Source organism: Oryzias latipes, chromosome 2 (assembly GCF_053564925.1).
Source record: "Oryzias latipes strain Hd-rR chromosome 2, Olatipes_Hd-rR_3.1".
NCBI classification, from domain to species: Eukaryota; Metazoa; Chordata; class Actinopteri; order Beloniformes; family Adrianichthyidae; genus Oryzias; species Oryzias latipes.
The window spans coordinates 45012173-45038331 of NC_136238.1; the positions used below are offsets into that span (position 1 = coordinate 45012173).

General features: G+C 45.0%; 2 protein-coding genes across 4 annotated transcripts in view; both read left to right on the top strand.

The window, feature by feature from the left end:
* Positions 1-26159, top strand: part of LOC111948779 (uncharacterized) — a 360906-nt gene that overhangs the window by 115547 nt on the left and 219200 nt on the right. The gene's annotated exons all lie outside the window — the stretch shown is intronic.
* The window catches only part of LOC144988982 (NACHT, LRR and PYD domains-containing protein 12-like), a 60766-nt gene that overhangs the window by 7183 nt on the left and 27424 nt on the right, over positions 1-26159 (top strand). For both annotated transcript variants that reach the window (XM_078940522.1, XM_078940524.1), the window contains one exon: positions 11597-11773. In XM_078940522.1, coding sequence (XP_078796648.1) covers positions 11597-11773 — 177 coding nt within the window. The remainder of the gene's footprint in view (positions 1-11596; positions 11774-26159) is intronic.

Consider the following 26159-nt stretch of genomic DNA (forward strand, 5'->3'; position numbering starts at 1 on the left):
CTGCACGACACTGAAAAGTGCGCCCTTTCCACTTTTTTTCCCACCCTCACCTAAGAGTCGGGACTCTTTGGGCGATAACAAGTCAAACAATGGAGAGGGGGGGGGGGATTCACCGGCGGCTGGGTGAATAACAAACAGGTAATTGGGAGTATTTTACAGTCTAATAAATCATCCCTAGCTCAAACTACTTGTACTTTCAAATTAAACCAGTCATTACACCAAATTACATATTGCATTCAACATGAATCTATTTTAAAACCCAATTTCAATCAATCTCTCAAATAAACTATAATAATTATTGGTTTAGCCCGAGGCCAAGCTGATGCAAGCGGTAACTGGTGTCAGAAAACGCTAACTTGTTTATTTTCGTAAAAAATGAAAAGGACAAAACCATTGGGTGCCCAATTTAGGAAAAAGAAAAAAGAAGTCCAAGAGAAACGTGAAAAGAACAAAGGTATGTATGATATAAAAATATTGTTCATGTCATTATGTGTTAGTCTAAGACAACTTTTTAAACTTTGAACAGAGTTAGGTTAAGGCTATATTTTTTAGCCTCTACTTTCAAAATTTCTTGTTTAATCCAACTCTATTTGTGCACTAAATTCAGCTAATTAAATACAATTTTAATGTTCACTCATATCCAATTTTAATTAATTTTTTCACTCGTGTTGTGCTTTTAATAAAATAGCATAACACAAAATGATGACCTGCTGTCACGTTATTTATATTTTTGTAATTACATTTATTCAGTACTTTGTCTCTTATTCTCAGTATTATTTAAATTTAACTTTGTGGTGGGTTTTGTCAGAAATTGCATTAAAAATATACAGCTTTAATCCCCTCTACTTTGATATATTTGTCTAAGTAATTTGTAACAATGTTCTATTTTTCCATTCATTTTAGATGCACTTCTAAAATATTTAGAAGCACCTGCTGCAAGGCAAGATGATGAAGATGTACCACGTGCATCTACCTCCTTCTCCTCCGTCACTCAGGAGACAGACACCACTTTAGAACCCATTTTGGGACTTAAGGATGCAGAGCCGAACATTTGCACAGATGCTGAAGACCCATTTGCATCTGATTCACAACAGCAGGAAACATCAGGTTTGCAAATTATTTAAATTACTACTAGATACTAGATATGGTATATATTTTCATAGTCACAGTGTGAACATAATATCATAAAATGTATGACAATCCATACTGACTGAACAAATTCTGCAAACATTTATTCACAATATATGTGCCTTTTTTAGGATTACAAACACCGAAAACATTCCCATCCATTACAGTGGCTTCAGTGGATGAGGAACTGCCCACAGACCCTGCTAACTGGCCCTTATCCATGACTGACAGGGATCGGACATATCTGGTTGGCAGAGGACCAAGTGAGGTGCCATCCACATTTGTTTTTCCAAGGAATGACAATGATGGAAGAAGCTGTCATCACCAGTACTTTAAAAAGACTTTAGTTAGTGGAGAAAAGATGAAAAGAACATGGTTGGTGTACTCAGAAAAAAATAATAGGCTCTTCTGTTTTTGCTGCAAACTTTTTTCTAAAAAAAACATTAATTTAACAAACCCTGGATTTAATGATTGGAAGCATGCCGGTTATTTGATCAACTCACACGACAACAGCCCAGATCATATCAACTGCATGAAAATTTGGAAGGAGTTAGCTGTAAGGATAAAAAAAGGAGAATCAATCGATAAGCAGGAGATGGCACTTTTGGAGGCTGAAACAAAAAGATGAAGAAAAGTACTAAAACGGTTTATTGCTATCATAAAATCTCTGGCAGTGAGAAATCTGGCTTTAAGAGGGCATACTGAGACATTATATTCTTCTTCAAATGGTAATTTTCTGAAAGAAGTGGAATTAATGGCTGAGTTTGATCCAGTTATGAAGGAGCATGTCACCCGTGTCCAAAAGGCAACCTCCAGCCACCCCAGTTACCTTGGCAAGGTGGCACAAAATGAAATCATACAGTTGATGAGCAGCCATACCATTTCAGTAATGGTGAATGACATCAAACGGTCCAGGTTTTTCTCCATAATTCTTGATTGCACACCAGACATCAGCCACACAGAGCAACTATCTGTTGTGCTCAGAGTCGTCTCACTGGAGGAAAAGCCCTGCATTAAAGAATATTTTATGGGTTTTTTGGAGGCAGAGGAATCCACAGGTGAACATCTGACAACTGCAATTTTGAAAAAACTTGAGGAATTGAGCATTTCTTTTGAGGACTGTCAAGGCCAGGCATATGACAACGGAGCCAACATGCGTGGAAAGAACAAGGGCGTACAGGCCAGGCTCCTACAACTGAACCCAAGAGCTCTGTTTGTACCATGTGGGGCTCATACATTGAACCTTGTTGTTGCTGATGCAGAAAAAACATCTAGAGATGCCACCAACTATTTTGGCATTCTGCAAAAAATTTACAGTCTCTTTTCAGCATCCACACAGAGATGGGCCATTTTGAAAAAACATGTGAAAGTCACTTTGAAGATGTGGACTGACACAAGATGGGAGAGTAAAGTGAAGAGTGTGGAACCCATGAGGTGTCAGTCAGCAGCTGTGAGAGAGGGACTTCTAGAAGTCAGGGACAACACCAAGGACCCAGTTATTAAAACTGAGGCGCAGTCACTGTCAGAGGAGGTTGGATCATATCGATTCAGTATTGGCACAGTTGTCTGGTATGACATACTAAGCCATATTCAGTATGTCAGCAAAATGATGCAGTCTGCAACAATGCAAGTGGACATAGCAGTTAATCTGCTACACAAGACAGAGACAGCTCTGCGCACCTACAGAGCAACTGGGTTTGTGGCGGCAGAGACATCTGCTAAGGAAATGTGTGAAGAAATGAACGTGGAGGCAGTACTTCAGAAGAAGAGGCTCAGATCCACCAAGCTTCACTTTACATATGAATCTTCTGATGAACCTCTGAGAGATGCTCTAAAAAAACTTGAGGTGGAATTTTTCAATGCTGTTGTGGACTGTGCAGTATCAGCTATCCAGGAAAGATTCAAAACCTTGCAAAGTGTTGGAGACAAGTTTTGTGTACTGTCCAACTTCCAAACTCTTTCAGATGAGGTTCTGAAATCACAGTGTCAGGCTCTTGGTGCCACATTACAGTACAATGGACAATCTGACCTGGATGGGGATGAGCTGATAAAAGAGTTAAAACACCTGCCCAACCTCCCAAAACAGACGATGACACAACATGCCCTGCTATCTTTCCTTCACGACTCTGAACTGACAGAACTTTATCCAAATCTGTGGACAGCTCTAAGGATTTCTCTCACATTACCTGTTACTGTGGCAGAGGCAGAGAGAAGCTTTTCTAAGCTTAAGCTTATCAAAACCTTCTTAAGGTCCTCCATGGCTCAGGATCGGCTCTCTGGTTTGGCAGTGATCAGCATAAACAACACCATTGCTGAAAAACTCAATTATGATGTCTTAATTGATGACTTTGCCCGTATTAAGGCAAGACGGGCACATTTTTAGTTTTTAATAACACTCAAACCAAGTTTGTAGTGTAAGCTATAGTAAGCTTTAAGCTGCACTATTTGTACAAAGTTTTTTTTATATTAAGATGGAGGTCATTTTAAACCTTGTTGTGTGATGTCACTGATGTTATCCTTGTAAGTTATTGGTACTATGGGAATTTTTTTTATAAAAGTACTTAAAGCAGTAAGAATTTACAAGCCACTTTTTATAATTTGTATTTGTTAAATATTTAGCAAGCAATTGTGCATTTCTGGGTCATAATTTGTGGGCACTGAGGGGGCGCTACTGTTGTGGCTCGCCCAGGGCGTCATTTGTACCAGAACCGCCACTGGGTGGGGGCATTGGTGACCAGAAAAAAGTGGTATCTTAACACTGTTTAACACCGTGGAGCCCTCTAGGTGCCAGTGGTTAAAAAGAAATCTGATAATCCGTGTGCACAGTCTACTAATCTGTGCGCACGGATTAATCAATTGTGGTCGTACTGTTGTGCAATCGTGCATGCACAAATTGCATAATAATTAAATAAATTCATGGTCTTTTAGCAGAGACGTATTAAACCTCCAGGTTGTACTTGAGGATGAGGATATTCCCATAGAAATATTTATAGAAACTGGTGCATGATCACTGATAATAATTGGATGAATGTTGGAAATTTTAATTTCTTTTAAAAGAGATTTACTGTCTAATAAATAGTCTAAACGGGAGTGTGAATGATGAACTGGAGAAAAAAAGGTGAACGCTTTAGTGTTTGGATGACATGAGCGCCACGCGTCGCAGAGACCCAGATCATTCATGTACTGCTTTAGAATACTTGCAGACTGCCATGTACGCTGGTTTGCTGCTGTGCTGAGTCTGTCAAGTTCAGGGTCCAAAACAAGGTTGACGTCTCCTCCTATAATGATTGTGGAGTCAGAGTGAGCTGAGAGTGAGGTGAAGAATCTGTGAAAGAAGGAAGAGTCGTCAACATTCGGGCCGTAAACACTCGCTATACAAAAGTCCTTATTCTGAATGGATATATTAATAATTACAAATCTACCTTCTGGGTCAGTAACTGTATCCTTATGAGTAAATGTAACGTTTTTATTAATCAAAACAGCAACTCCTCTTTGTTTGGAGTTATAACTAGAAGAATATATGACTGGAAATCGTGAGCTGCACAGGAGATGAGATGGTTTACATAAATGGGTCTCCTGCAGTAGAGCTATATCTGCTTTAAGATCATCCAGGTGATTTAACACTTTCAATCTCTTTGGCCCAAAGTCCACGCACATTCCAGCTAACGATGTTAAGACTGTTCATAACTGTTCTAACTGGGAGAGTGCAAGGCTAAATAGTGCGTGTGCCAGTCCGTGTGCACGTGCCCGCTGTGCGTGTCTGCTGCACCGAGAAGCGCTGTGCGTTGGGGGTGAACGTTTCCTGGCTGTGAGCTGCATGTTGGGTGCGTCCTGTGTGAGCCTGAATGAGATGTTTGCAGTTTATCAATGGGATCGCGTGTGCATGCCCTTGTGCGCGCTAGTATGCGCGCGCGCCCGTTCCGTGCATAAAAAAAAACTCACCTTGGTTGCGTTGCCTTTACCTGATTCACATACGAGGAAAGGGGAAGGGGGGGGGGGGGGGGAAAGAGAGAGGAAAAGAGAACAAACAACAAAAACAACGAAACAACAGCAGAAACATGAATGTGAGAGGGGAAGAAAAAGACAGTTTTCCTGAGAGGTGTGGATTATTGATGATCCGATTATTTCCTATTCAATTAAATAGGTTTGCGGGTTTCTTCTGGGCGGTGCAGATGTCAGTGCGCCTCTGAAAGCCTTCAGCACAGCCAGGGTGTTACCTCTGGGTCCCGGAACAGCTTGCCGTTCACAAAAAGCGTATCCAAGGAAACCACGGCACAGGTTCCAGCAGACAGGTGCTTTCTCCTCAGCGGAAAGAGGATTTTCGGTGTTACGCCCCCTTGTGTGTCTAGGGGTGCTAGGGGCATAACATAAAAAAGTAAAGGTTTGCCTACCAAGTTGACTCCAACACAAAACACCAAATGAATGTCTCCATAAAATATGACAATTTATTTACAAATAAACAAACAATCCAACAAGAACTAAAAGTGAAGCTAAAAGGCTTCAGGGTGAACATAGGCCAAAATAACAAACAAAACCCCAACTAACTGAAACATGTAATCTTACCTGTAAATGAAAGGAAAGGGAAATAAATGACAAAACTCTAACCTCCCTAACCTAACAAAACCAGGAGAAAACTAAACAAAATGTACTAAACAAAATGGCGGTTCACCCCTACAGCTTCACTTAACAAATAACTATAAACCAAAAGACTAATCTGAGTGGGCACAGACAAAACTACAAAGAACTACGAAGTACAACACAAACTAAAACAAGTGGAGAAGACATAAACAAAATGGAGAAGAGGGCCAAGCTGCCGTGGAGACTGTTGCAGCAAGGCTCCCTTCCTACCGACTGGATGTCCAAATGGTGGCTTTAAAGGCTGCCTCCACCAGCTGGTCCAATGGGAGGCCACACCCTTTCCACCACACCTGAAAATAATCAGACAAAAACAGACACAAAGATACACAAAAAACACAAGTCCCACTCTGATACAGAAATAATACACAAAACACAGAACAAAGCAACAAAACAAAACCAAATACGGCCACAGCCGTAACAACCGGGAACTGGTCATTCACGCTGTAGTGTGTTCCTTTCAGCTCCCGGCCTCGGCTCTTTACCAGCTCATTTTGTTTATAGTGTTCAAATTTAGCCACAATGGGACGCAGGCGCTGGTTATCTGGCCTCTTTCCTCCGAGGCGGTGAACCCTATGGAAGGAGATCTTCTGGACTTCTTCCTTGGGGAGCTTCAGGTGGGCCTCCATGGTGTGGTGTGTGCGTGGAAGCCTGTGGCGTATGCGTAGAAGCGTGTGGTGTGGGCGTGGAAGCGTGTGGTGTGTGCGTGTGGTGTGTGCGTGGAAGCGTGTGGTGTGTGCGTGGAAGCCTGTGGTGTGTGCGTGGAAGCGTGTGGTGTGTGCGTGGAAGCCTGTGGTGTGTGCGTGGAAGCGTGTGGTGTGTGCGTGTGGTGTGTGCATGTGGTGTGTGCGTGGAAGCCTGTGGTGTGTGCGTGGAAGCCTGTGGTGTGTGCGTGGAAGCCTGTGGTGTGTGCGTGGAAGCGTGTGGTGTGTGCGTGTGGTGTGTGCGTGGAAGCCTGTGGTGTGTGCGTGGAAGCCTGTGGTGTGTGCGTGTGGTGTGTGCGTGGAAGCCTGTGGTGTGTGCGTGGAAGCCTGTGGTGTGTGCGTGGAAGCGTGTGGTGTGTGCGTGGAAGCGTGTGGTGTGTGCGTGGAAGCGTGTGGTGTGTGCGTGGAAGCGTGTGGTGTGTGCGTGGAAGCGTGTGGTGTGTGCGTGGAAGCGTGTGGTGTGTGCGTGGAAGCCTGTGGTGTGTGTGTGGAAGCCTGTGGTGTGCGCGTGGAAGCGTGTGGTGTGCGCGTGGAAGCCTGTGGTGTGTGCGTGGAAGCGTTTGGTGTAGGCGTGGAAGCGTGTGGTGTGTGCGTGGAAAACTGTGGTGTGTGCGTGGAAGCGTGTGGTGTGTACGTGGAAGCGTGTGGTGTGGGCGTGGAAGCGTGTGGTGTGTGCGTGGAAGCGTTTGGTGTGTGCGTGGAAGCGTGTGGTGTGTGCGTGGAAGCCTGTGGTGTGTGTGTGGAAGCCTGTGGTGAGCGCGTGGAAGCGTTTGGTGTGTGCGTGGAAGCGTGTGGTGTGTGCGTGGAAGCCTGTGGTGTGTGCGTGGAAGCTTTTGGTGTAGGCGTGGAAGCGTGTGGTGTGGGCGTGGAAGCGTGTGCGTGTGGTGTGGGCGTGGAAGCGTGTGCGTGTGGTGTGTGCGTGGAAGCCTGTGGTGTGTGCGTGGAAGCGTGTGGTGTGTGCGTGGAAGCCTGTGGTGTGTGCGTGGAAGCGTTTGGTGTGTGCGTGGAAGCGTTTGGTGTGTGCGTGGAAGCGTGTGGTGTGTGCGTGGAAGCCTGTGGTGTGTGCGTGGAAGCCTGTGGTGTGTGCGTGGAAGCGTGTGGTGTGTGCGTGGAAGCGTGTGCGTGTGGTGTGGGCGTGGAAGCGTGTGCGTGTGGTGTGTGCGTGGAAGCCTGTGGTGTGTGCGTGGAAGCCTGTGGTGTGTGCGTGGAAGCCTGTGGTGTGTGCGTGGAAGCGTGTGGTGTGTGCGTGGAAGCCTGTGGTGTGTGCGTGGAAGCGTTTGGTGTGTGCGTGGAAGCGTGTGGTGTGTGCGTGGAAGCCTGTGGTGTGTGCGTGGAAGCCTGTGGTGTGTGCGTGGAAGCCTGTGGTGTGTGCGTGGAAGCCTGTGGTGTATGCGTGGAAGCGTTTGGTGTGTGCGTGGAAGCGTGTGGTGTGTGCGTGGAAGCCTGTGGTGTGTGCGTGGAAGCGTGTGGTGTGGGCGTGGAAGCGTGTGGTGTGTGCGTGGAAGCGTTTGGTGTGTGCGTGGAAGCGTTTGGTGTGTGCGTGGAAGCGTGTGGTGTGTGCGTGGAAGCCTGTGGTGTGTGCGTGGAAGCGTGTGGTGTGTGCGTGGAAGCGTGTGCGTGTGGTGTGTGCGTGGAAGCCTGTGGTGTGTGCGTGGAAGCGCGTGGTGTGTGCGTGGAAGCCTGTGGTGTGTGCGTGGAAGCGTGTGGTGTGGCCGTGGAAGCGTGTGGTGTGTGCGTGGAAGCCTGTGGTGTGTGCGTGGAAGCGTGTGGCGTATGCGTGGAAGCGTGTGGCGTGTGCGTGGAAGCGTGTGGCGTGTGCGTGAAAGCCTGTGGCGTGTGCGTGGAAGCGTGTGGCGTGTGCGTGGAAGCCTGTGGTGTGTGCGTGGAAGCCTGTGGTGTGTGGTGTGTGCGTGGAAGCGTGTGGCGTGTGCGTGGAAGCGTGTGCGTGTGGCCGTGGAAGCGTGTGGCGTGTGCGTGGAAGCGTGTGCGTGGAAGCGTGTGGCGTGTGCGTGGAAGCCTGTGGCGTGTGCGTGGAAGCCTGTGGCGTGTGCGTGGAAGCCTGTGGTGTGTGCGTGGAAGCGTGTGGTGTGTGCGTGGAAGCGTGTGGTGTGTGCGTGGAAGCGTGTGCGTGGAAGCGTGTGGTGTGTGCGTGGAAGCCTGTGGTGTGTGCGTGGAAGCGTGTGGTGTGTGCGTGCAAGCGTGTGGTGTGTGCGTGGAAGCGTGTGGTGTGTGCATGGAAGCGTGTGGTGTGTGCGTGGAAGCGTGTGGTGTGGATGCTTTCAGGCCTGCGGCGTGTGCGTGGAAGCCTGTGGTGTGTGCGTGGAAGCGTGTGGTGTGTGCGTGCAAGCGTGTGGTGTGTGCGTGGAAGCGTGTGGTGTGTGCATGGAAGCGTGTGGTGTGTGCGTGGAAGCGTTTGGTGTGTGCGTGTGGTGTGTGCGTGGAAGCCTGTGGTGTGTGCGTGGAAGCGTGTGGTGTGGGCGTGGAAGCGTGTGGTGTGTGCGTGGAAGCCTGTGGTGTGTGCGTGGAAGCCTGTGGCGTGTGCGTGGAAGCCTGTGGCGTGTGCGTGGAAGCGTGTGGCGTGTGCGTGGAAGCGTGAGGCGTGTGCGTGGAAGCGTGTGGCGTGTGCGTGAAAGCCTGTGGCGTGTGCGTGGAAGCGTGTGGCCTGTGCGTGGAAGCCTGTGGTGTGTGCGTGGAAGCCTGTGGTGTGTGCGTGGAAGCCTGTGGTGTGTGGTGTGTGCGTGGAAGCGTGTGGCGCGTGCGTGGAAGCGTGTGGCGTGTGCGTGGAAGCGTGTGCGTGTGGTGTGTGCGTGGAAGCGTGTGGCGTGTGCGTGGAAGCGTGTGCGTGGAAGCGTGTGGCGTGTGCGTGGAAGCCTGTGGCGTGTGCGTGGAAGCCTGTGGCGTGTGCGTGGAAGCCTGTGGTGTGTGCGTGGAAGCGTGTGGTGTGTGCGTGGAAGCGTGTGGTGTGTGCGTGGAAGCGTGTGGTGTGGATGCTTTCAGGCCTGCGGCGTGTGCGTGGAAGCCTGTGGTGTGTGCGTGGAAGCGTGTGGTGTGTGCGTGGAAGCGTGTGGTGTGTGCGTGGAAGCGTGTGGTGTGGATGCTTTCAGGCCTGTGGCGTGTGCGTGGAAGCCTGTGGTGTGTGCGTGGAAGCGTGTGGTGTGTGCGTGGAAGCCTGTGGTGTGTGCGTGGAAGCGTGTGGTGTGTGCGTGGAAGCCTGTGCTGTGTGCGTGGAAGCCTGTGGTGTGTGGTGTGTGCGTGGAAGCGTGTGGCGTGTGCGTGGAAGCGTGTGGCGTGTGCGTGGAAGCGTGTGCGTGTGGTGTGTGCGTGGAAGCGTGTGGCGTGTGCGTGGAAGCGTGTGCGTGGAAGCGTGTGGCGTGTGCGTGGAAGCCTGTGCCGTGTGCGTGGAAGCCTGTGGTGTGTGCGTGGAAGCCTGTGGTGTGTGCGTGGAAGCGTGTGGTGTGGATGCTTTCAGGCCTGTGGCGTCTGAGGTTGTGGCCTGAGTCCACACACTGGATCAGTGCGTGAGCAGGGTGGTATCTGTCTCTGATGATCTTAGTCACTCTCCTCCTGCAGCGCTGTTCATAGATGGTGTCCATGGATGGAAGGTTGCAGCCTATAATGTTTCCAGCTGTGTTAACGACCCTCTGCAGCATCTTCTTCTCTTTCATGGTGGTGTTACCAAACCAGGCTGTTAGTCTGCTGGTGAGGATGCTTTCCACAAGCCCCCTGTAGGCTTGGGTGAGGGTCCGGCGCTTGAGACCAACTTTCTTTCTGGATTATTTAAATATGGCGCTATAATGAAGTAAACCAAAATGTTTGTTCACAACTTACCCGCTGCCAAGTTAACTCACCACACTCGTCTCATCGTGTCTCGCGATACTACAGCATCACGGCGCCCTGCCTACCACCTGAATGGTCTAAAAGCAGTAGAACAGGCTTTCTGAACTCCAGTCCCCAGAACCACCAACCTGCATGGTTTCCATCTTACCTGCTGAAACACACCTTACTGAGCTCATCATGGAGGTCTACAGAATGACGAGTCACTGGAGGCAGCTGTGTTTATGCAGAGAAACAGGAAAAGCCTTCAAGATGGTGGACCTGAGGACTGGAGTTCAGAAACACAGACTGAAGCTGCTGCTGTTCCTGAAGGTCCCCACCAGAGCCAGACCGTGATACTTCCACCGCATGCAGCTGCAGAGACAGGGAGAGGAGCAGGTATCAGCAGCAGCTGTGGATGCAGACAGATGTTCATGGATCTGTCAGCACAGAGAGCTGCATGTTAGTCAGTGACTGCACTCATGTTCACAGCCATGCTCCAGCTGGTCCTGGAGGAGACGTTGTCATGGAAACAGGTTTCCCAAAGCTGGAAGAAGCTCATCTTCAGGATCAGACAGGAGAAGATGCAGATGTTGTTCTGGAAAATGGCTCTGCTGTCTGCAGAGAACAGCAATGCTGAGTCATGGTTCCACAGAGTTCAGAGGAGCAGAACCCAGAATGTGCTGTTTCCATGACAACATCAACAGCTTCAAGAAAGGATCAGGTCCAGATTTAGAAAAGCTCTGTGAGAACAGAAACAGTCACTTTAGCCTCTTTCTACCAAGAAGAGCTTCTGGAAAGTTCTGCCTGAAGGTTGGTGCTGCTGTGGTTCTGTTCATGATGGGAGACGTGGACCTGAGGAGGAAACTGGATCAAAGTTCTGCAACAGAACAGGAAGAAGAACTGTTGTTGTTTACAGCTTCAGAGCTGAAACATGAAGATATCATTTTGGAAATGGAAACAGAAAATTCTCAGAAAACTGGATCAGAACCCACATTTAAAAACTGTCAGCATTCAATTATCCTCATCATCATGGTCAGAGTGACAGCTGTCAGTCTCTGATCCAGATGTTGTACTGGTAACTTTGGGGTTCAGACCTCAGATCACTGACAGACTGAGGGCAGCATGAAGCTCCATGGAGCTCCACCTTCTCTCCTCCAGCTGCAGATGAAAGAAAGATCTGAGAGAGACTGATGACGAGGACTGGTTCATGATGAAGATGAAGCTCTGATGAAGAGAGAAATGTCCAACTGGACCTTCATCACAGCCTGAATTCATCATAGATCACCTGTTTCTGTCTTTCTTTCTCTTCACAGACTTCAAGGATGTGAACTCTCAGAGACTCACTGGGAAATTGTGGCCTCAGCTCTGAAGTCCAACCCGTCCCACCTGACAGAACTGGATCTGGGCTACAATGATCTAGAGGATTCATCCATGATGAAGGTTCTGTGTTCTGGACTGGAGAGTCCAAACTGCAGACTGCAGACTCTGAGGTCAGAACATTGAAGCTGCTGGTTGGTTCATTTCTACATTTGTAGTTCTTCACTGAAGCTGAAAGGTTTGGATTCAAAGATTTTCTGAATTTTCCACAAATTGAACATCTTTGATTCTTTGGAGAGTCTGCAGTGGAAGAAAACAGCTGCTTAGATTTTCTGTAGAACAAAGGTGTTTCCATGGCAACAGAAGGTTCAGCTGGTGGGACATTTGACAGATTTCTGAGTTTAAAGAGTCAGAAAACAAACAAGAACTGAAACAGAAATCAAACCTGCCTGAAAGCTGACTGAGGTCAAAGTTCAAATCAGACACAGCAGAGCATGTGAGCGTGCACGTGCACACACACACACACACAAGTGTGAGTCAGACTAGAGAGGAAAATCAGAGAAAGGAGAGTTTTGGTGCAGAAATGAAAGAATTGAGTAAACCTGCAGAGGCAGATCTGTAGCTGCACATCAGTTTAATGTCAGACAATATTTTCAAGGACCAGAGTCTACCAGGTTCAAGTTATAAGATTAACAATATTTGATAAAGGATTAAATAGTTTAGCGTCAGCACGCTGCACCACAGCAACCCTTCTGTCAGAGATCAGTGGTCCAGAGTGTCAGAATCTCTCAGTCTTCTGTTCTCTCCAATGGTTAACTAGACTCCTTCTGAGGGGGTTTCTCTGTGTGGAGTGGGGGTAAATGGTCTGGTGGAAGTGTCGATCTCTTCCACCTCAATAAACTCAGTTTGACAGCAGCTTCACTGTCAGGAAACATTCCAGCTACGGTCACAGAGAAAACTGTGTGATGGGGGGGCGGCATCAGCAGAATCTTCTAGATCAGCTGATGCAGCCTCATTTTTCTGAAAATCATCATGAATGTAGACAGCAGAAGCTCCTGGCTGCAGTCTGCAGAGGGAGGCGTGCCTCTACGTGGGCGGAGTTAAAAGCGTTGAGTCCCGCCTACTGTGTGTGATTGATGGTCACAGTAAAGGTTGACATTCAGAAACACTAAGTGTCTCATCTTTGAGAAGCTGATCTGGTTTCTTCAGTCAGTAATGATCTGCTCTGTTCAGAAGATTCTCTCAGTTCTCAGGTCCAGGTTGGTTCTGATCCGGTTCTAGATCATGGAATTGTTTTTTTGCAGACTCTAGATTCCCTTTTCACATCATCAGTTAAAGTGACGTTTTTCTGGATTTAGCTTCTCTTTCCAGTGTCTCTGTAGGATTTTGTGTTGACGTTGTCTCTTCTAGTCTTTTGTTGCACTTGGCGCTCTATTCCATTCAGCTTTCACTGCCCCTCCCCCGCTCAGCACCAACAGCTATTGACCAATAAAGAAGTGAGAGAGTGAAGGACAGGTAAAATGGTTTCCAGGAAGAAGTTGGTTCTTGTTCTCTTTTAAATCCATTCTGTCTCCAGTCGTTTCCTCAATGGAGCGTTTAGTTCAGACTGATGTTGTTGGATTTGCCTGTGACTGTGATCGTCTCCAGGGTTTATTGATAACATGATCGACAGCCTGATCATTGACTTGCTGCAGCTGTGAATGCGCTGAGGAAGAGGAGGGTGGTGTGTTTGTCCACGGAGCAGAAACAGGAAATACAGAGGAGAAAATAAAAATCAAACTGCATTCTGTAGTCTGGTGTAAAATATGAGACATAATTCTATGAGATAAGAGCCGTTTGGTACCAGAGACACATCACAGTTTGTTGCCTTTCTTGCTCCTGTATCCAAAAATAAAAAGGGCTGTTTGAACTGTTAAAGCAGAAGTGTACAGATCCTAAAATAGTAGATCTGATCTTTTCCTAAATTAGAAAATGGACATGGTGAGCCTTCATTTAATCATCTCAGGAAACACTGGTATGTGGCATTATTGCACGTGGAAACTTATAAAATGCTAATTAAAAATATGGTAATTGAAGAATCACATACAGTGGATGGAGCCCAACACATTTAACCCCGCCCACATTGAGCCACGCCTCTGTCTGCACACTGCAGCCAGGAGTAGTTGGGCAGTCCGGCGTCAGTCTGTCAGGCGGGACAGACGCCATTTCAAAATGGGGCAACAGCTGGGCGGCCACAGTCGATCGGTGGCCCAGCAGCTCTGATTGGACGATGTGTAAATGTCTCTGGATGACAGCCGTCCTCATCAAGTATCACTGGCCACCAGCCGCCTCATTCCCTGCAACAGTGAACTGCTCTGTGGAGCGCACAAAACAAAACTACCGTACGTACTTTTGACACACACAGTAGTATTATTTACATCTAAACATTAGCTGTAGTTCCATTATTATTGACATCTAAACATTAGCTGTAGTTCCATTATTATTGACATCTAAACATTAGCTGTAGTTCCATTATTATTGACATCTAAACATTAGCTGTAGTTCCATTATTATTGACATCTAAACATTAGCTGTAGTTCCATTATTATTGACATCTAAACATTAGCTGTAGTTCCATTATTATTGACATCTAAACATTAGCTGTAGTTCCATTATTATTGACATCTAAACATTAGCTGTAGTTCCATTATTATTGACATCTAAACATTAGCTGTAGTTCCATTATTATTGACATCTAAACATTAGCTGTATTTCCATTATTATTGACATCTAAACATTAGCTGTAGTTCCATTATTATTGACATCTAAACATTAGCTGTAGTTCCATTATTATTGACATCTAAACATTAGCTGTAGTTCCATTATTATTGACATCTAAACATTAGCTGTAGTTCCATTATTATTGACATCTAAACATTAGCTGTAGTTCCATTATTATTGACATCTAAACATTAGCTGTAGTTCCATTATTATTGACATCTAAACATTAGCTGTAGTTCCATTATTATTGACATCTAAACATTAGCTGTAGTTCCATTATTATTGACATCTAAACATTAGCTGTAGTTCCATTATTATTGACATCTAAACATTAGCTGTAGTTCCATTATTATTGACATCTAAACATTAGCTGTAGTTCCATTATTATTGACATCTAAACATTAGCTGTAGTTCCATTATTATTGACATCTAAACATTAGCTGTAGTTCCATTATTATTGACATCTAAACATTAGCTGTAGTTCCATTATTATTGACATCTAAACATTAGCTGTATTTCCATTATTATTGACATCTAAACATTAGCTGTAGTTCCATTATTATTGACATCTAAACATTAGCTGTAGTTCCATTATTATTGACATCTAAACATTAGCTGTAGTTCCATTATTATTGACATCTAAACATTAGCTGTAGTTCCATTATTATTGACATCTAAACATTAGCTGTATTTCCATTATTATTGACATCTAAACATTAGCTGTAGTTCCATTATTATTGACATCTAAACATTAGCTGTAGTTCCATTATTATTGACATCTAAACATTAGCTGTAGTTACATTTACAGAATGTCTTTGACCGGACCAAAGATCAGATTAGAACTGAACTGTGTACATGGAACCAGGGAACCTTTATCCAGTTAGAACAAACGTTTACATCCGCTTCAATTTCTGCAGCAATAAATCACACTGACATGCAGAGAACGATCTAAAATACTGGAAACTACCATAGAAGAAGAACTATTGAGTTCTGTTGTAAACAAATAAAGCTGTAGCACAGAGTGAGATGATCTTCTGAATATGATTTCATTATTTTTATTAGAATATCCTCATCCACACATCCATTCACTCTCACACTCACACCTATGGACAATTTAGAGTTGCCAATTAACCTATGAAGCATGTTTTTGGACGGTGGGAGTAGGGCTGTGACGATAACCGCATCAACGCATCACCATATGCAAAACATAAAAAAAAAAGAAAAAAAAGTGCGTAAAAAAAGTGCGGTGATGTGGTCATCACCGCGGTGATTTTTTACGCACTTTTTTTTTTTTTTTTTTTTACGTTTTGCATATGGTGCGTGTTTGGAACTATAATAAACACATTCATCTTTGCTGATAATCTCATTTTTCTGCTAGTCCTGTGTTCAGACTTTCTTTCTTTCTTTCAGACTGTTGTCTCCTTTTCTCCCACCGCGCGTGCTCTCACTGTCTGCCTTCGCGCTGCACGTGGCACGCGGCTCCGTTTACACAAACAGGCGCGCGCTTTCAGAAGCAAACATCCTTATTCTACAACAGAAGTTTCCGTCTCGTGAGGAAATACAACAAATTTACTGCTTTCTAATTATTAATTTCCATTGTATTCATTTCCATTACAAGCTGCGTGCGTTCCTAAGTGCGCGACACGGCCGCCACCGGAGGATTTTGTGTTGGGGGGGGGGGGGGGGGTGTTACTGTCCTCCTTCACCCCATAACACCAAACATGAACGTGCACTGTTAGATTTCCATGAAAATCACTACATGTTTTGTTTGGGAACTATTTTTTGCAGCGTAACGTTACGTGTCTGTATAAACAAAGGCGGAGCCTCCTGCCCCGCGTTCTTCATGGGTGTCAGGCTTCATGGCAACCGGAGAGGTGACAAAGTGTCTGCAGTCTGTTTATAACTGGGCAATACATAATATTCTGAGAAGATGTCTGTACCAGAGAGCACAGGTGAAACTCGCGTGCAGCTCCAGAGCAGTCCACTGCAGAAGAATCAACACACACACCCAACACAAGTGCGCACCTTCTTCCTATCCCTACTAGGGATGGGTACCGTGCCCCGGTATTGAAGCAGCCCCGGGGCCGCATTCTTTAAGACCGCAGTATCGTTAAGATCTGACCTGAACGGTTCTGCTATCAGTACTGGAGAAGTTACTTTTTCTTTTTCTTTTTTGTGTCCCACAAAATATAAGCGTTATCTGCCATATTTAACTCACCAAGTCAGTCAATTTTCCATTAATTAATGATGATATTAATTTCGGTATTCTCGTTGAAGCGGAGAGCTCTGTCTGTCTATTTGTGTGCACGGGGGGCGGGGCTGTTGTTCAGACAGCATGCGCCGCGCGCGCACACACACAAGACAAGGCAGCGCACACACAGTCAGTGGTGATCTTGTAGGGGACACGTGAGCGCCCTAGACTAAGAACTAACGTTTCTGCGTAAAAATTATTAAGTTTGCCAACCATGCTGTCACCTTGCTACTACGATGACCGTATGTTGGCTGTTTGTGCAGAACAGGCTGGGGCAGGGGGGGGGGGGGGGGTGGGGGCGTTGCACGCGGAGCATACAACAAACAGGTAGAGAGGCGGGGCTTAGACTCACCGCTTATGATTCCAGACCCGCAACAAACTATCAGCTGCTTCCTAATACTTAATAATAATTAATAACTAATGATAGTTTGTCATCCGTAAAATTAATATCAATTATTGGGTTTACTGGATTTAAAGAAAAATAAATGGAGTTGGCAAAATAGAAAGGAGTCTGCATCAAAGTGAATTTGTTTCCATCATTTATCTTAACTTAACTTAACTCTGGTGTTTGACAGACAGAAAAGTCTATTCAAGGTTGTGGAAAATGGACAAAAGATCAAAGGAAACATCACACTCATAAATAATAAAAACAATTACATTAAATAATTAAATAAATATCCTGTCTGGAACATTCTCATGTATAAAGTAAAATGTTTTGTTAAAAAAAACAATGTTGTTGCATAGTGAGGAACTAAAACACTTTATGTTCTTAATTTGTTATTTATTTTATTTTTTTTCGTCCTCAAAAAGTATCGATAAGAGTACCGATAAGAGTACCGGATCGATAAGCAGTATCGATAAAAGTAGTAGTATCGTTAAAACCTTAACGATACCCATCCCTAATCCCTACACAAGACGCTCCGCGCTCACACACACAATCAATCTACAACACCTATAGTTAGTTCACAAGTTAGATATGTAGTTGTTAGTTGTTGTCATTTGTTGTCATTGTTAACAAAGAATAGTACGTTGTAACTGTATTTATTTCCGATGCGGCCGCCGGGGGATTTTGTGTTTTTTTTTTGGGGGGGGGGGGGGGGGGGTTGGGGGGGCTGCGGTTAACCGCGACACCGCGCCCCCTGGTGGTTCATCACCGCGGTGATGAAAAATTCGACACCGTCACAGCTCTAGGTGGGAGGAAGCCGGATATCCCGGAGAAAACCCACGCATACTAACGCCATAGTCACAGCCCTCCACACTGCATTGTCCCACCTGGAGAAACAGGGGAGCTATGTGCGGATGCTCTTTGTGGATTACAGCTCGGCGTTTAATACCATTCTCCCTCACAAACTGGTAAATAAACTGATGGAACTAGGACTTCCACACTCCACCTGCTCTTGGATCAAGAGCTTTCTTACTGATCGCAGTCAGAGAGTGAGAGTGGGCCCACACACATCCAAGGCCCTCACACTCAGCACTGGCTCCCCACAGGGCTGCGTGCTAAGCCCCCTGCTCTACACCCTGTACACCCATGACTGCACTCCTGCTCACCACAGCAACACCACTGTCAAATTCGCAGATGATACGACAGTGGTGGGACTCATTTCGGGGGGAGATGAGTCTGCTTATAGAGACGAGGTGGATCAGTTGACGATGTGGAGTAGGGAGAACAATCTGCTCCTCAATACCACAAAGACCAAGGAGGTCATTATTGACTTCAGGAGGAAGAAAACCGCTGTTTCTCCACTGTTCATCAGCGGGGTCTGTGTGGAGAGAGTGCCAGACTTCCGCTTCCTGGGGGTCCACATAGAGGAGGATCAAAATCCTCACCGACTTGATTGACATGCTGAACGGTGTTCAAGAACCCGCTGGAAAAGGTTTTCTAAATGCCTCCAAGCAGTGGTGTTCTCTCCAATCTTTTTGTTTTCTCTGCTCTGTTTCTATAAATGTCCATCTCTGTGTCATATTAATCCATCTGGGAACAAATCAACACTTCATTTCTCCTTTGTAAACATGTTAGCTACGGTTGGCACTTCCGTGTTTTGAAGTGGACTCTACCCACAGTCTCTACCAAACCTCAGTCCCTGATTGGTTACAGTGCAGCATCGCCACGATTACGTCTGAGAAAGTTCAACTGGTCCAAATTTCAGCATGTGATCAATAAAGGCCTGATTTGTACGCGGCCTGCAAGCCTGGACTCAAGAACTGGCGTAGCGACCTGCAGTCATGAGGGTTTCAGACCAGGAAGCCCAAAGTTCTGGACTTTTCATTGGAAGTGGCCGCTTGAAACGTAAGTCGTCTCGTCTCGTGCAGGGGGAGGGGCTTGGTCACAGTGGTCCTTTGTGTGCATGCATAGACAAATGGAATATTAGAGGGAACATTCCTGCCACCAGAGTGCCACTGAGCAACCTCCAAATGTGCCAGGCTGGTGGCTGACCAATGGCAAACAACTGTCCATCACTGTTGAATTCTAACTTTATTTAAACTTCAGCAGACGGGTGTAAAATAGTGACTGCTGCCGCCCCATTCCAAGTTCCACTGGGTGACCAAACTGTCCTTTAGGTCTCTGCTCGGTGGCATTTTGGTAAATGTGACCATGGCTTCACTCTGACTCTAGTTGGTGGCATTTTGGTAAATGTGACCATAGCTTCACTCAGACTTTCATTGGTGGCATTTTGGTAAATGTGACCATAGCTTCACTCAGACTCTCATTGGTTTTTAGAGACTGTTTCCAGAATCCACTGTTCTCTTCTGCACCATGAGGACTAGCTCCACAGTAACCTGCAGAATCATCAGCTAGACTTGATTGAAACTGTTCAGTAAAACAGCTGAACTGCTGCATTATGGGATCTGTAGTTACTTTGTTACCAGCGCTCCTTTAATAACAATAATATAAAATGATCTCACAGACCAGATGTGGTGGACTGAGCAGTAGAAGACAAGGACAGCAAACAGTTTTATCAAAAGTTTTCACATTTATTGTTCAAAATGTTTAAAAATAAATACTAAATGCTGATGGTCTGGTTGATCTGTGGTGAGTTTCAGCTTCATGCAGGCGTTGAGACTTCCATCCGTTAACGTGATGGTAGGTCTGAATGTTCTGTAGAGGTGAGACAGACTGCTCACATGCAGACGTGGACATAAACATGGTCAGTACAGCAATCCTCACACGCTGCAGTGTGGTATGTGACGGGCAGTGTGTTCTCATCAGAGCGCTTTTCACCTTGCTGCCTGAGCCCACTACCCCTCCCCTTATCAAAGACGGGGGTGCATCTGCAGGGACGGCCAATCACAGGTTTCAGGCTGTTACAGATTTTGTGTTTTGATGCTCAATACATTAGGCGCTGAAGTGACACCATACTTTACAAACTGACATCACATCATGCCTGAGAAGGACTTGTCTAATGAAACTTTTTGTTTTTTAAATAATTAAAGATTTGTCTGTGAGCCAGATGTGGTCGTCAACAGAGCCAGATGAAGCTGGCGATCCATAGGTTCCTGACCCCTGATGTAGGGTGTGGTGCAGTAGGTTACTGCCCTGATGGGGTGGCAGCAAAGGCAGCCATCACACCAGATTAGCCTGGACAATGTGACCAAAACATAAACCAGAATGGTTCATTTTAGCCACACTGACATGACAACATGACAAAAATCCAAGAATCCTCACAAATGAAAAAATATTTTTTTTGTATTTTTATTTATTTTATTTTATAATCAGGTAATGCTGTGAAATAAAATTAAACAAAAGGGTCCATATAATGTTGAATGTCCAAGGTTGGCATTTCTTCTTCTGCTGATTAACAGCCGTTCTTCTGGGTTTAAACAGAGTTTCTAGTTCTCTTCCATGTTATGTCTGCAGACATTAGATTCAGGTCCATTTCCTTCTTCAGCTGATATCAGCGGCGCTGAAAGTTGAGGTCAAGTTGTCTGCAGGTCAAAACTCTCTGCTGAGAATCAGGTTATGTTAGACTTTTGGAGAAAGTGATGAATCCAGGCGTCATATTTCTAGAAATGATTTGGCTCTTTGATTTATTACTGCATGTTGGTTCAGATGACCGTGATCAGACACTTCTCAAAGTCCTTCATGGTGTTCACAACCAGAACCTTCAAAGTCCAGTCAAAGTCAAAGTCAGCTTTATTGTCAAACATGCTGCATCCATGAGACATACAGCACAGATGACATTGATTTCCTCTCCCCCCACAGTGCAAGAAGCTTATAAAATAATAAACAACATAAATGAAATAGATAAAATGACGGTAATGATGAGAATAACGATGACCAGGCCCCCCCACCCCCTAAGTCATGGAGTTAGCTATGGGAGACCAGAGAGACCGAATTCTTTCAAAGTTACTTGAACCTTGGGCTGACATTTTTTCCAAGCTGATATGATCAAGCAACAGATTTCTGTGTTGACTTATATTTATATTTTTCTTGCTTTTCCAATTTATTAAAATAGTTTTTTTTAGCAATGCAAAGAGTTATGAAAATGATAGAGCCTGATCCTCCTTCTACATCGATGGCACTCATGTCACCAAGCACACAAAGTGACGGTGAAGCTGTGATTGAAACCTTAAGCCAGACTGATAGATCGGCACATACCTGCTGCCAGAGAGCCTGGACAGGCGTGCAGAACCATAGTGCATGCATGTAATTGTCGGGTAGATTACTGTCACAGTGCTGACAAATGTCTGAGTTACTGAGACCCATCTTGAACATCCTCTGTCCAGTGTAGTAAATTCTGTGAAGGGTTTTGAAATGGATTAGCTGCAAATTTGGACTTTTTGTCAGTTTAAAGGTGTTTAGACAAAGTTCTGACCAAAAGCTTCCATCTGTGCTGATGCTCAAATCTGCATCCCATTTTGTTGTTGGAAGGGCAATATTATTATCTAAATTACATAAAAGTTTGTATATTTTGGAGAGAGTTTTATTCATTGAGAAATTAATCAGAGTGGTAACTACATCTGGTAGCTTTAAATCGTTGTCTCTGTATTTAAACTTTTTAGTAATAATTGATTTAAGTTGCTGATATTCCAATAAGTTATTTATTCCATTTCTAATTAGTTATTAGTTATTTCTAATTAGTTATTTATTCTACATTTCTAGTGGAGTTTTATTTTGAAATTCCACATCAGATCCCTCTGAAACTTATTTTGTGACATCACCAGATGGAATACTATCAGTGAGAAGTGAAATGACTCTGTGGAAACTAGCAGTTTTGTTCTAAACATAAGTGAACATTATAGTAAATCCTCTTCAATATATGATTTTAATTTGGTCTTTAATTGATAATTCACCTGAAACATATAATTAAATATACACATATAAATATATAGTTATATACGGGGAGGGGGGCGTATGTATAAATAGTATATACATATGAGACTAATGACAGTTCTTAATCTTTGCATTTACCTGAATGAAGGCCTTCTTGCTGTTACCACAATGTACGTAAAAAAGCAGCACACCGTATTAGAGAGAGGGCTCACTTGACAGCCGTTCAGAGAGAGAGGCCTGGCTTGACACCAGTGAAACTATACTGGACAAAAAGTCAGTGGATACATTCAAACTGTGCCTCTGTCCAATGACACCGTTTGCTGCAGAATAGATACCATGAGCACAGACATTATGGAACAAGTTGTGGGGAAACTTGGCGACTCATTTTCACTGCAGCTGGATGAATCCACAGATGTGAGTGGACATCTTGTTGCATTTGTGAGATACATTGACACGGACGACATCTGTGAACACATTCTATTCTGCAAAGAAATGGAGGGGCGAACAACCGGAGAGGAGATTTTTAATGTGGTTAACGTTAATTATTATTTGTGAGCAAATCTTTATTTATGAAGTTCATTGATTTATTTATAATGAAGTTATAGATTTATTTCTGTGAACAGATTTGTTATTCATGTAAATTTTGTATTTTATTTATTATTAGCAGCATTTAGCACATTTGAGTTTTGACTGGTTTTCTGCCTTCTGGTGGTCAACGTCTTCTGTTTGTCTTTTTTGTTTGTTCATGCAGTGTTTGCCATGTGAATGTTTTTGTCAGCTTCACTGTTGTTTGGCTTGAATTAATCTGACTTTACAGCACTGTACCTCTTTTTTCTTCCAAAAATGTTTTGCCCGTGTCAGGGGTACTTGACTAAAAATGTATTTCTAAGGGGGGACATCACTGAAGAAAGTTAGAGAACCACTGCTATAGAGGACAAAATAGCTGGTCTGAACAACAAGGTGGAAGCTGTTTATCTGGAGGACAACATTTCCTGATAAAGGGAGTTTACATGGAGGAATGGAAGCAGATCAAGACAATCCTGTTTAGACTTTAGTCTTCTTTCAAAGGATGTAGACAAAGAGAATGTTTGTGCAGACATTAGAACAACACACTAACTGAACACAAAGCTTTAACTATCAACATAGGATTATTTCCTGGTGAAAATGAAATATCTGTTACTGGAAACTGAACAGCACATTATTAAACATGAATGTGTTGAATCAGTGATTCAGAGACTCATTCAACTTTACTGGATAAAGATCAACAGGAAAAGGCTGACAGCTCCAACTGGGAACTCTGAAAATGGGAAGTTTCTGCATATTTGTGAAGATATGGCAGCATCCAGGCTAAATCTAGACGTAGATTAGAAGAAGAAATGATCTCTGACATCACTGAACCCTCTAGTTTCACTTTCATCAGCAGGTTTTACTGACATGGACTCTGATCTACAAACATCATTTCTCTCCTCAGAGCTTCTAGATTTGGAATAAAGCAGATATTCTACACAAACACCAGAGTAGTATTCTAGAAAAAGTGTTTCTCTAGAGACACAACTGATGGATCCACAAGGTAACCTGATGTCATCCGTTGAGTTTCTGTCCACCTATAGTCTGCATGTCTCACCTGCAGACTTTGCATTGGTTACTGGAGCATCCCAATGGGGTTAGACTTCTGTGGAGCAGTTCTCCTTCAAATCCTCCATGTTCTCCTCCAAAGGAACAGAATTGTGGTGGAAACAGATGTTTTTCAGCTGCTGGAAGAACCAAACTATCCCTTCTCTGTTTCAGAATGAGACAGCCACAAAAGCCCACGTTATCTCTGACTGGAACAGGTTTGATGGAAAAGGTTTGGTTCCTGCCCCAAAAGTGTTTCATCACCAAGAAATTTAAAGACATTTCTTTCAGAATTCTACATACATTTTACCCAGAGAAACACCTTTTTACCAAATGTAAACAGATCTGGACAGAAACTGTTCATTTTTTTCGTTCCTCAGCAGAAAATGTGCCTCATCTTTTCTGGTTTTGCTCTTTCACTCCAACATTTTGGAAAGATTTGACTCATTTTATAACAACCATCAATGTGACTATGAATTATTCTATGAACACATTATTTATGGATATTTTACACAATGTAGATTAAATGCAGAAAACATCTGTGCAGTTAAATGAATTATAATTATGGCTAAATATTTCATTCATAAGTGTAAAAATGCTGACAAAAAATCAGTTTATGTTTTCCAGAAAGAAATGATTCTGTATGTAAATAGTATTAAATCCTGGACTAACAAAAAAAGCTGTTAGAACAGTATAAACTATGGAGGCCTATTATGTTCATGATTAAATAAATAAATATGACCTCATGCAAATACACAATCAACCAATAAATCTCTCATAAATATATAAAAAGATCATGAAATTGTGAAAAACCTGCACATTGATTTCAAATTAGACATATTTCATTATATATTGAATAATAATATGTCTAATTTAAAATCATTTTGCTTTAAAAGATAAGATAAGATAAGATAAAGATACTTTATTGATCCCAGCTTGGGAAATTCAGTTGTTGCAGCGTCAGCGTTAGGCTCAAGATACAAACTTACACACAATAGATGACAGAGAACCAAAACAGTCAATCGGAAAGAAACATCAGTGAATTAGCACAGTCGTATTGCATGCCACCTCAGGAGAGAGAAAATAGACGGACCATAAATGACTTTATCTATTGCACATGGATGACAAGTTATAGAGTCCAATGGAGTGAGGAATGAAAGATCTCCTGAAGCGGTTTGTGTGACAGCGAAGCTGCCTTAGTCTGTTGGAGAAGGAGCTCCGCTGACCATCCAGTACAGGATGGAGAGGATGCTCAGGATTATCCATGATGGATACCAGCTTATTTAAAGTCCTCCTCTCCATCACAGATTCAAACGTGTCCATTTTGCAACCAATTACAGAGCCCGCTCTTCGGATCAGTTTCAGTTTCAAACCTGTTCATTGTTTTAAAAAAGCATTTATATAGTACACACACCCCTCCCCCCTCAATATATACATCCCAACATAAACACACACACATGCACACACACACCCTCTTAAACACACATACACGCACACACATTTTGCAAGGAAGGTGGGACCTAGGACCATCTGTCCCCTGCCTCTTCCCTGGTGGGGGGTACGGGCCCCTTTGCAACGGCGGCCGTGTCCCCGGGGTGCCGGCTTCCTGGGCCCAGCGGTGCTCTCTCCGCGCGGTGGGGGGGTTCACATTACATCTGAGCCGGGGGTGTTGGTGTCCCTGGGGGGTGGGTTCTGGTCCTTGCTCCTGAGCGCTGGGCCCCGCCAAATTTCCAACTGTGGCCGAGCCTGGTCGGGCCATATTTACAACACCCCCTTGTGGGCCCTCTTTTTTCCCCGGGGTTCCCCCCTCCTGGGCGGGGGCGGCGGGCCCCTGCCTTGCTCCTCCCTGGACCAACCGTGGGCCGGGCGGATGGCTGCCTGGAGTGCGGGGCGGGTCTCCCTTGGGGGGTCCTGGCTCGTACCTGGGGTTGGGGCGGGGGGATGCCCAGAACTCCTGGGTGGTGGTGGGGTGCTCGTCTGGGGCTGTGGGCGTCCTTCTCCGGTGGGGCCCTGCGTTGGGTTCTCCCGGCGCGGCGGGGGGGCTGTTCTCCTGGTTGGGCTGGGGCGGCCCTCTCTTTCCCTCCGTGCCTCCCTGCTCTCTGGCTCTGGGGGCCTTGCGGCGGTCCTGCTGGCCCTGGCCTGGGTGGCGGGCTTGGTCGCCTGGGCGGCGGTTGTTCCCTGCCGGTTTCCGTGTGGCGTTGGGGGGATTCCGGCTGCCGCTGCTGCTGCGGTGGGGGTCTTGGGGTGGGGATGGCTGGGCGCTCTTCCTCCTTCTTTACACATTCCACCATCCATTTTAGAAGAACATGAGCACTCACCTGAGCACGGGTGTTGGCTCACCTTTGCACTGGCGGTTTGCGTGACTGAATGACTGAAATGTTTCACACTAGTTGGTTTTAAGGCATAAGTATGCGTGTGAACACTATCTGTTTTGTGTACATGTCGACAGATGGACATTTTTGCAGCTAGCAGGTGTGTTTGACACTTGGGTGTGTGTGTGGACAGGCTCCGCCCTTTTTTGTACTGCATTTGAGCCTTACCATGGTGATTAACAACCAGTAAACTTGTTGCTTTTTGCTGCTTCATGGTCTTATCCCCCTTCCCCTCCTACTATCACCCTCCTTCCCCCCATCTCTCTAACGTCCCTCTCTCTTCTTCC